The 12074-nt window shown below is 35.7% G+C and overlaps 1 protein-coding gene across 3 annotated transcripts in view; it reads right to left on the reverse strand.

The window, feature by feature from the left end:
- LOC128234657 (uncharacterized) overlaps positions 1-7898 on the reverse strand; it is a 32891-nt gene extending 24993 nt beyond the window's left edge. For 2 of the 3 annotated variants that reach the window (XM_052949029.1, XM_052949032.1), the window contains exons 1-5: positions 7749-7898; positions 3439-3720; positions 2085-2306; positions 1348-1533; positions 153-701 (exon numbers count right to left, since the gene is read on the reverse strand). In XM_052949029.1, the coding sequence (XP_052804989.1) occupies positions 153-701; positions 1348-1533; positions 2085-2306; positions 3439-3610 (1129 nt within the window). In that variant the 5' untranslated portion in view covers positions 3611-3720; positions 7749-7898. The remainder of the gene's footprint in view (positions 1-152; positions 702-1347; positions 1534-2084; positions 2307-3438; positions 3721-7748) is intronic. The other variant, XM_052949031.1, reaches the window with a different exon arrangement.
- Positions 7899-12074: the final 4176 nt, after the last annotated feature.

Genomic DNA, 12074 nt, shown 5'->3' on the forward strand with positions numbered 1-12074 from the left:
GTTGAAAATCAAATCATTACATTATTTAGTAATTCAATGATAACCAAAAAATGTTTTTTATCATTCATTTGTCATTCAATTCAAACTATAAGTGTGCCCTGTATTGGACTCCAATACCTGTTATTTAAATTCTGTCCTAAAAGTAATCTTACCCATTGCTCTTTTTAAATCATGGTTTGCTGTCTGAAAAACATCTGTTTTGCTCGATTTTTCCAAACAAAAGACATCTTCATCAACCTGTAAATCGTCATCACTATCAACTTCCATCCTGTTGATTCCAGTTCCCTTCGTAACAAATGACCTGACTGACTTTGTTTTGAGGGCATTGCATGTTTTGCAAGGCTCAAGTTCGTTGACAAATACCGAACCATCTGGCTTCATGTGATGGAAACAAAGAATAGCCATTGGTCCTGTATGAAAACCCTTTTTGGCCTTGATACCTACTTGGTATTCAGATAGCTCGGGAATGTTCTCGTGAGGTATAACAGTAGAATATACCTCTTCATTTAAATTCTTCACACAAGCCCATGTATCACTGTTCACTTTGGAAATAAAAATAGAATATCCTGTAAAATTTCCATGTGATGATATAGCCAAATCTTGGTCTTCATCTCTATTGACACCAGGCTCGCACCATGAAAGGAGAATATCTTTATTCGCAGTTTGACGTGCAGCAAGTTTCTCTGGGGTACCAACAGGACCTGAAGAAGACATTTATAATTATCACTGTGAGACTGAAAAAAAACTGCTCTTTAAACCATAAAATAAATAAATCATTATGAAGTGATTTTTATTTGCTTATTTTTGTATAGCTATCACAAGAATGGTCACATCGGTCCTCAATTAGGCTTCTATAGTGCTTTTCACATAATAATATAACCTGAATAAAGTAAGAAAAGCAGAAAAACAACCTCATTCAAATCATAGCATAACATGAGCTTTCTTTCATTGTGCTGTGTACCCTGGTGAAATGAATATTGAGAATCTGATTTTAATGAGATGTCTTAAAACTAAAAGCCCTCAGTAGTATTAATTGCTGACTATGCACACTTTCCATTTCAACGAGAACTGCTACATAGTGAAAGCCAATTATGTTGTATTTTAAAAAGAATCACCATTTATTACAGAGTCAGAGTTATGTGCCTTGGTTTATTAATGAATAATTTTCTTTGGCAATATGGGTACCAAGTTTCATTTCAAAAACTTTAACGGTTTTGAATACTTGCCAATGCCATGCTTTTATCCAACCACTGTGTAATGTTATTAGGACAAATAAGGGCAAGAATACAAAGTCCTTCAACATTATTTCTTTGACAGAGAGGAGCTAATGAAAAGATCTTGCCTTACCAGAAGTTTTTAAGTTTTTAAGTTGATACGGAGCACTATGGTGAATCTTCCAATCTAGTTTCTGCCAATGTGTTTTCTCAAGTTTGTATTCTAAAACGCCCATGCCATTGACTTGTATTGGAATTTTTTGAAACTGCACCACATATCGAGGTCCACACTGTTGTTGTACATTCACAGCACAAATTCCTGGAAAATCAACAAGAAGTTCAATTTGTCAGTGAAACATAATATACACAGTGGAAGGTTTCCAACCGAAAATGGGAAGGACATTTTCAAAGTCATTAAATGGATTATTTTTTTAACAAAAATTGGACTCAAAATTCAAATCCGAATAAAAAAATAACCTGTACAGATATACTAAAATGAAGTCTTATTCTCTTCAAATTCTTTAAACCCAGAAACTTATTCATGTGCTAGCTTTGTTTCTTTGTTTGACATATACTATAGCAAATGGTAAATTCACAAAAACAAATGAGCCATTGTGTCAGTATTTTACAATTCTAAGAGCCCTAGTCCCATTTACAAAAAGGTCGGATTACACTGATACAGGTGTACAACAGGCAAAAACCTCAAATCCGTGTGACAATATAATGTTATTCAATCAAGTGAACAATTTTTAGAACAGACTCAAACGTAATTTATAGGAAATTATCAAACAACAATATGACATTCTTCATGTAAATGTTACTGGTATATATAAATATTTATATAACATTATAAAGTTTATTTTTATTTACCAATTTCAGCCACTGGTTTGCACAAGTCAGAGAGCATATCTGAATTTATGATGAATGATGGCATTTGGGGGTGCACCACACCTAGAGAAGACCATTCCTGTTTTCCAGGGTTGTAAGACTGTATGTAGTATTGGTGAACTGCTATACCCATAGGGGGGCTCCAATTTAGTCGAATACAGCTTTGATGTACAGTCCTCACTTCCACAGATGTTGGCTTTGATACTAAAAGGCCAAAAAGAAAGTGGGTACATTGTACAGTTTTTATAGTGCTATGTTTCATAGTGTACTGTGGGCAAATTTGCTAAGAATATCTCATTATCATAGCAGGCAATTTCATTGGTTTCACAAGGTAAATTGCGCAGACTCATGTTAATGTTTTCCTTTAGACAAAGGGTTCTGATGAAAGCTCTAAATGAACTCGGTCCTTCTTATCACATTACTTTAAAACAGCCACTAAGACCATTAACCTGTGGAGAAAAATGACAATATTGAAGGTTATTGAAGAGTATTTTTTGTGAAACATGTGATAAAAATGGAAGAAGAGTTGTTTTCCCTACCTTACATATAGTGATTATAAACAAGAGCTGTCAGAGACAGCGCGCTGGACTATTACGCCACTTTTCAGTGTAAGGATTGAAAAGTTTTGGCGAAACATGGATCACTGTGAGTGTAAAATAAGATTAGATTCCAATGCAATACATGACATATTTGCTGAGATATAAACATGAATGTAGCTTCATGCAAACTTTAACCAGAATTTCTAAGTGTAATAATAAAGGCCAATTATTTTCAAAAGACAGTTATCTAACTTGGTTATTTAAGTAGGTTTGGTGGTTGAGTACCATTGTGTCTCAATGCAATTCATTAAGTAGTTGCTGAGATATTTACCTATGTGTGCTTACATGCAAAACCTTTACCACAATTTCTAAGTCAAATAATAAAGGCCCATTATTTGCATAAAATTCTTTAAGTTTTATCTAACTTCATTAATTTAGTAGGTTAGATAGTTGGGTATACATATATATCTTAAGTTTCAATGCAATAAATGATGTATTTACTGAGATAATTACTAACTTAAAGGTTCTTACATGCAAAACCTTATTTAACCCAGACGCTTTGGCGAGTAGTATAGCTCTCCTTATTCTTCAAATAGCCAAGCTAAAAATGAGATTATGTCAGTCGATTTTCCCACTGTATGTAACAGAAGTAAGTACCTTGGTTGCCTACAATATTTCTGAATAAGATCCTGCATAAACTGTGTGTACAATAAGGTCTAAAGTGTTAAGTTATATCAGGTACACTTAATTCCATGCACTTAGAGAAATTGATCAATAAATCAATTGGTTAGACATACCGTAACCATGTTTTATTTGATATATTATAATACTATGTATGAATATTTTCCTACAATAATTGGGCGTTATGTGTCCTTTCTCTGTTGACTGGTGAAGGGTGAGATCCTCAAACGAGACAAAGGATTTTCCACACTGTTCACATGTAACTTTTTTTCTCCCCCTTTCATTCATATTGCTTGTTTAACTCCTTAAACTTTGTTGAATTATCTAGATGAAACTCCCTCGTCGAATCCATTCATCTTCATGCCTGTGAATTTCCGACCTTGACCATTGAGTTTTTTCTGTAAAATATGAATTAAATATTTAAAGCAAATACTCAGAAATGATAAAATGAAATAACAAGAGCTGTCGCAGAGACAGGTCGCTTGACTATTCCGCCGCTTTTCGGTGTATGGATTGAAAAGTTTAGGCGAAACCTGCATGGATCACTGTTAGATTAGATTTCAATGCAATACATGATGTGCTGAGATATTTACATAAATTGAATGAAAAATATTTGAGGTGGTACGCAAACTTAAACATAAATTCTAAGTCGAAAAGACTCTATCAAAATGCTTGATAGAGTTACCTCCTCCTGTGTACAAGTTGGGGGCATGATAGTGAACAAGCGTGCAAAGTTTGAAAGCCAGATGTCAATGGACTTTGAAAATATTTCAGGTGGTACGCAAACTTTAACCTAAATTCGTAGTAGATAAAGGTGCATAAATTTGTAAAAATGCTTGATAGAGTTACCTCCTACTGTGTACAGACTGGAGGCATGATGGTGAACACGTGTGCAAAGTTTCAAAGCCATATGTCAATATTTGAGGTGGTACACAAACTCTTACAAAAACTTTAACATAAATGGTTACGCCGACGCTGACGCTCGGGTGACTAGGATAGCTCTCCTTATTCAGTGTTCGAAATTCGCAGTAGCCCGGTAGCCTGAGGCTACCAAATTTCAGCTGGGGCTACTGATTATCCACAACAACTTGCCCAACCGGGCTACCGTTTTTTCATATGTGATTTTAAAAAACATGTCAATTAAACAACGTGTAACGCATCATGTTTTTTTTTTCGCAAAGCCTTATCATTAAAGAATGCGTCCTTCAAGGCAACTGGAGCGACTAAGTCCACTTGACAACGGCGAAGTCGGATTTGCTAAAATTTACAATAATAAAAAGCTAATTGCTCTGCAATTCAGCGCTCAAGCCATGTGCTGCTGAATGTTTGTTTATTTAATCAATGAACATAAACACATGTCAAAATTAATAAACGCCCGAAGTGACAAGTAATTATCCTTCAGTTTCTAACCAGACGCTGTGTCTATTAGCAAAAGTCAAACTCTATGTCGTCAATAACTCCGCCCATTATGTAAATGAACAGATAGTTGGCAGTTTTCGACAACTACGATGGCTATGAAAATCATCAATGCTAAAATAGCAATATGAACATTGATATTGAATTTATTTCATTGAAATATATTTTATTTATTAGCTAAAATAAAAAGAAAGATATTTAAGTTTTTAATGCGGACAGAAAATAATCATTCTACAAAAGTTAAATGCGCAACAAATTTAATCAAAGTGAATCAAGAACTGTTGGACAAAGTTAACTCGTTGTCAGTGTACAGTGCAGTAAGATTCTATTTTACAACTTTGAATTGCTTTGCCATTTATTTTAAAGAACAATAATAGGAATATTGGCAATATAAACATCGGAACATTTTGTTGTAACTTCCGAAACTTAAAAGTTGAAAAGGGAAAAATGTCATTGCACAATCGCTGGTGGGGTTTGATATAACAGAACTTAAAGTACATGCATACTTCTTTCCTTTAAATAAATGATATGTTCAGAAAATATTTCTCTTTTTTATTACATTTTGGAAAACTTAAGTTATTAACCTTTTGATGACTATACTTTTATACGTTATGACTATAATTTATTATTGACGCATAGTTCAGATTGGGCAACATTTATCAGTTGCATTTATTGAAACTGTATGAGCGTGCTTGATTAGATGATCAGAATCATTGCAGAATCCTATTCAAACTTCCAAAAATTACGTGTGATACTTTATAGTGTTTATGTTAGGGCTAGTGAATTTGGGTTTGGGCTAGTAAAATTTCCTATCTGGTAGCCAGAATGGGCTAGTGGATCCCAATCCGAATTTCGTACACTGCTTATTCTTCGAAAAGTCAAGCTAAAAAGTACAATAAATGAATAAATACATCCGATATTGGTGTTGGATTTAAATTTTTCAAATGGAATAGCTTCGTTTAAAACTTTTGGATGCAAAATGTAAACTAAAATAAAAAAAAGTTTTGCTATACAAGCATAACTAACCACTAGACAACCATGTCTCCCACCAAAATTCATCGATTGATAAACGCAATTGCCGAAAGGCAGATCAGTTAAGGAATGGAAGTTGAGGTGTAAATATTTACAAATTGATTGTTTCTATGTTGATTAAGACATCTGAATAAAACTGGAATCCTGTAAGTTTTGAGTAACATACCTAGTTTCTTTCTTGTATCAAAGGCATTTATAACATGTCTTCATATATTTGCTGTTTGCCTTGTTATATACATACATGTACCCTAAACGATAATAAAATCAACATTTGAGAGACAAACAATGAGTCGGATGCTAGTCCAAATAATTGCATGTTGACACGTTTTTTTTACAATTTTTGGTATGGCAAATCCTTCCTTTGTTAGGGATTGGAAGAATCCTGTACAACTCGTCTAATAGTTGAGAGCTATTTTGCATAAAACAAGCACTTAATGCAGTTTTTACCTTTCCAATATAACGAAAGTTGTCTGACACAGATGTAACAATTATGCAAAGTTGAACCACTCGGTCCAATAGAAATAACGCGGCCACCTCCGACAAGCTTCGAGGTAGAACTCGTTACTACAATCGTAACAACTTGGCCATGGCCGAAATCTGACATTGGTAAAATTGTGAACTGAAGCCTTGCAGGTGTCCTTCATGTATATATCGTTATGTTTTGACAGAATAAAATGAAGAACAACCCGTCAAACTCATAATTATTTATGGATATTAATTTTTTGTGTATGGAACCTGGGACCAGTAATCCTACTCCCAGATGGAACTAATATATAATTACATTATCTGGTAATATTTCTTTTCTTTATATTTTATAGATGTAATATGCTTTAACCCAGAATCCTGATCGGAATAACTACCCACTTTTCATACAAAACAATGTGTATGTGAAGGATGTGGCATCATTTGCCTTATCAAAAATCGTAAAAAAAATCTGTCAACATACAAATATTTTAACTACGTCAGACGTCTGTGGTATGTACAAGTTTGTTTTAGAACGACCTCTCCTGAAACCTAGATACAATAATAATTCAATTTGTGTGTCTTAATGTGTTGCCATCTGAAAATGAAGAGTCAATTAAAACCATGGCCCTCCAAGGTCCGGTGATAAACCGGGGATATGGGCCGTAATTTTACCTTTCAGGTGGCCCCGCAGTGCCGGGTGAATGCTGTGGTTATGTCTTCGCTTTAAATATAGCTGAGAATGGGCCTTACCTAGCTTCATGTACAATAATGAGCGATCAGGGATCCTTTTTTTATTATTTTTACATTTTATGTCTCGAGTCTGCCATAGTAAAAAGTCCTCAAAAGACTCGTTGAGGGCCATTTAGGCGGACTAGGGCCTTCCCTAGGGTCCCTTGGGTGTGGGTACATTTGGTTGGGATTTTACCATCAGTTCGTCCCCGCAGGGTGTAGTCCAAGGGATTTTACCTGGGGTTGGCTGGAACGAAAGTCAAATTCCCCGCAATTCCTCGAACCTGGGGGGGCCGTGGTTACAATTGACTGGTGCATTGTGATAACATATATGCCGTCTCCGTGGCCTAGTGGATAAGCGTCCGCCTACGGAGCGGGAGGTCGTGGGTTCGATCCCTGGCCGCGTCATACCAAAAGATGTTAAAAGTTGGTACAAGTAGCTCCCTTGCCTGGCGCTTGGCATTTAAAGGGTAGTGCTTGGAAAAGTGGTGTACTCAGTACTGGTTTAACCCAGGAAAGTTGTACCCCGTGTATCAGTGCTTTACACCGAGCACGTAAAAGAACCAAGGGGTCTCTTCGAAAAAGAGCTAGGGTCTCGCACCCGGACTTCCTTGTATCCCACCACTGTCTCTTCAGCGTGCTGTCCCTTCAGCAAAAAACAAAGGACCCCGTTGGAAATAAGTGCTTGCACTTTCACGGGTTATCCTTGATCGCAAGGTCTAAAGAAATACATACATACATATGAATCAGTGCGCATTAAAATGTAAGACAGTACAATACTTGCCGATCTGTCAGCTGTAAGTCGCAATGCATGAAATGCAGTTGAAAATTGATACATTGTTATAAAATCAAAATGCTCCTCTTATTAATAAATGTGCAAACACCACCATATCAATGGAAACTTAAGATTTGAACATCTATCTCTTCGCTATTTTTTTTTCTTCAGAAAAATAATAACATATCAAGTCAAAACGTCACTTGTCATAACGTTCGCAGATTTTTACAACCACACTTCTTCCCCTGCTTCTGAATAGGGTAAAAATCAAATCAATATGCTCCTCCTTTCAATAATCATGCAAACACCACCGTATACTTTGAAACTTAGTTATGAACGGCATTTTTTTTATCTGAAATTTGCAGAAAATAACAAAAAAAAACACTCTTCTGGCCAAAACGTCTCTTGTAAAAACGTTTGCCGATTTTAACCACTCCGCAGTGTCAACCTCCATTGAACGTTATTTGGAAATAATAAATACCGCGATAGTATGGTCTTTAGCTAGGGTGCTTTTAAAAAACGTATTTACGCATTTGGTTTGATTATTTGTATTGTTTGACATTTTGAAATCAATAGATACAGTATACATGTACATGCATTCTCAATAAAACGGTGCAATGGCATTTTCAAAATGCGAAAAACTAAACCTTGGATTTTAAACTTTTATGCAGCTTCTAGTAACTTTGTCTAGTTACCAAAATATTTTCAATAAGAAATAAGAGGTTTTGATTTTATGCTTTTTTGAACAAACCCTGTTTTAAAACCTGGTAAGATTAGTTACTTTGATACCTTCTTTCTATAAGATAAACTACCATAGACTTGCGTTAATTTTGAGGTCGATATTGCTGATATTTATAACTCCGTAGAATTTTATGAAACACTTAATACTTTGCTTTTATAATTTTATAACGAAGGAGAATATTGTAAGTCATCGGGAAAATGTAACGAGTATTTTGTAAAATTATAAAAACATGTCTGTAGCTAAATAAAGAGAGTAAATCAATACATATTTTGTTTATATTCACAGTTTTTTAGTACGACATATTGTTTCGGTGTGCAACCAAATGCTTTGCCGAATAAATGATAAAATATTTAAAATCATTACCTTTAATTAACCTATGTAAATTCTGATGGAGCAGTATGACTTCAAAGTAACGAACCTTACTTCAAGTAATGACGAACAGAAGGGATTCAAACAGACCATACATATTTAGAATGAACAATAAGCCATATTTATTTTTAATCAAAACATGCTTATTTAACGTGCGAGCCAATGAAACACCAGCAGATCCCTTCAGGGAAAAGCATGCTCGACCCTGATGGGGTCCACTGGTCTTTATATACACTAACTTCTCTATTCTTACATAGCCCGGGCTTTGCTGATTTGCATATTACCAACCAAGTTTACATCCGGTATGAACGTACTTCCGTTTTATAGGGAATATTATTATGAACGCACCTCCGCCGCTGTAGACCTCCGCCGCATACAGCGGACCGTTACACTTCAACCAACAGGAAAGCAGAGCTTTCTCTGAAAGATTGTTGAAGTTCCAACTTACTAAAACTATGCCTCACAGGATAGCTGAGCTTTCTAGCAAGAGCATAGAAGTGGAGACTATGAACGTACATCCGCCGCCTACAGCGGACCGTTACAAACATAAAACACGTAAACTGATTAATGGAACAATCTAAGAACAAAGAAACCACAACTATGAAAAACTCAACACTGGAAAACACCGTCACATTGTTATGAAAGTAACCACCTTTAGTACACTAAACATGTCAGACGTTTATGAAAGAAAAATAGTAATTACTAATCAAGTTTGAACTATCTTCACACAGTTAACTGTCTAGAAGTCACATAACTGATTTATGTAAGGTTCGTTACAAATTAAATCTTCAATTAAAAACGTTCCTTGAAATGTGTTTTGTTTTGACCTGAGCAAAATATATTTAACTGCTCATTCCACACAACGTCAGATTTGCACAGGTCATTAAGGGTCAAATAACTTACACAAGTTCAATAATTTGTTTTACCCCTAGATTTGCAACCAAAATTAATCAACAACATATCTTGTGTGTTTATTAAAACGATATTTTAACATGAAAACAAAACAACTGTTAACTTTTTAGAACAAAAGCCAACACGGGACTGCGACAATTTAATTCTTAGGTCTGCATGTACCGCACCAGACATCACGTGACATCAAAGAACCGGTGCCGCGCCACTAGATTATTTCCCTGGCTTGTCAATCAATTTTTGGGTGGAGTCGGCGTTTGTCAGTCAACGTTTTGCCGGGTGTGCGGACGTGACAAACTGTAAGCAAGTTATCTTTCATATTTTTAAAAATACGGAACATATTGCTGCGCTCGCCTTCGGCTCGCTTACAATATATTCCGTATTTTTAAAAATATGAAAGATAACTAATACATCTAGAGAGCAACATTTGTCATAAGAATAATTTTATCATGTATATGACGTCATATCTGCAAACTAAGATGGTAAAATATCAGTCTCTCACACACAGTATTTATAGTATTTTTTTCTACTGTATCTACAGTATCAGGATTTCAGACGTATCTAGTGTAAGGTTCGTTCGGTATTCGTTGTATTATTTCTTGGCCTAAATTTTACTTTCAATGTTTTCCAAATCAGATTCTCTTAACTTATTCATCCGTCTTGATTTTCTTGTTATGCTTGGTTCTAGTACGTGTTACCGGATGTCTAGCTCGGGTTCGTATTATTGACGACGGGTTGCATGGACAAAGCGACTGCAATATATATGTATAATATATATATATTTGAATACGATGCGTTATCGTCAAGTGTCAAGCATAGAATGGCACAGATCCACCCTATTCACGCTTGATCAACTGTAGTATTAAGGTGATACGGTATAATACTGTTAATAACAATGGTATTTGCATGCAGGTATTAAGTGACAAAGTAAGTACTATACTACCTTAAATGAAACTACACTGTATTATCGTAGCTTAACACCCTAGTGAACACAATACTGTTCAGAATATTATAACGTATTAAATGTTGATTATGAATGAGGGAAATAATAACTTAAGAGACAATAAAATAGTTGTTTCTTTATTTCAACAGATACAAATGAGGGTTACATGAATCTCAATAAACTCAAATAAAACACCCTGTGACACGCTACATATTATGTTCTGTCTATCTATCCAAATTCTATCCTCGTGTTTTGGCCACTGCAGCAGCTTCCTAACATTCTCCGTGAATGTTATCTCCACCTCTCCGTCATATTCCAATATTTTGCTAATATACACTTTTGTATCATACATAGCAGCAACAAATGTCCCTACAGCCAGCAAAGAGGGTTCTTCAGCAATGAGCTTCGGTGGTACTTCCATTTCAACTGTCGGTCTTTCCCTTTCTTCTTCCTCGGCAACAGTTTTCTTGGAAATGATTAAAGTGTTACATGTCAAGTCATTCGACTTACACGTTTGATCAGTGAAACAATCTTGGCAGTAGCAGCTGACGTTGGATGTTAAGATCATGTTATCCCCCTTTCCCAAGACCGCGTGCACTCTCATTGTGCCCTTGATTGGCTCGATGTCCCACTCAGTCAAAGAGTGTGCCTTCTCCTGGCATTCTGTTGAAGACACGTACAAGAAATGCACATGCATTGCTGTGATTGTGTCCATCGATATAATTCTTCTCCATCTTGTATGGTTACTTTTCCAGCTATCACTGCTTCATCGGCCATTCTCTTTGTCGTCCCCCCCCCCCAACCCATCGCATGGCCCCTTGCCATACCCGGCCTCGAAGTAATTCTACACAGCTTTGCAACTGTAAATATTCTCGTGGTTTGCGACAACACTGAATATTGCTTTATTCTATAGATTGTTGTTTTAATGAAGTATACAAAAAAAAATCAATGCATTCTTCGATTTATTGTGTATGTTGTTTGTTCATATAGGTTGTGAATACATGCATGGGCATTTGGTGTAACAGTGGCATTAAAGGCGCATAGGAGAAAAATCTTTTGAAATTCGCCACTCCCACACTTGGACCAAATTTTCTAACAGTTTAAATGGTGAATTTCGGGCGTTTTTTTATAACTTTGATCCTACAATTTCGACATATAAAATGGAGATTTTATTTTTTGGGTGGGCGGGGTGGGGGATGTGCAACTCCGCCCTTAATTTGCTAATGAGATAGGATTTGAATATAACGTAAGACTACACTCTCACAGATTATCCGTTTTCACAACTTTCAGGGTTCCGTTCCCTGCATCACCACTAAAATTAATAAAATAATCTTCCGGGAGGGACAGAAAATGGGGGTTCAATGTGACAGTG

This window comes from Mya arenaria, chromosome 5, assembly GCF_026914265.1.
Source record: "Mya arenaria isolate MELC-2E11 chromosome 5, ASM2691426v1".
NCBI lineage: Eukaryota > Metazoa > Mollusca > Bivalvia > Myida > Myidae > Mya > Mya arenaria.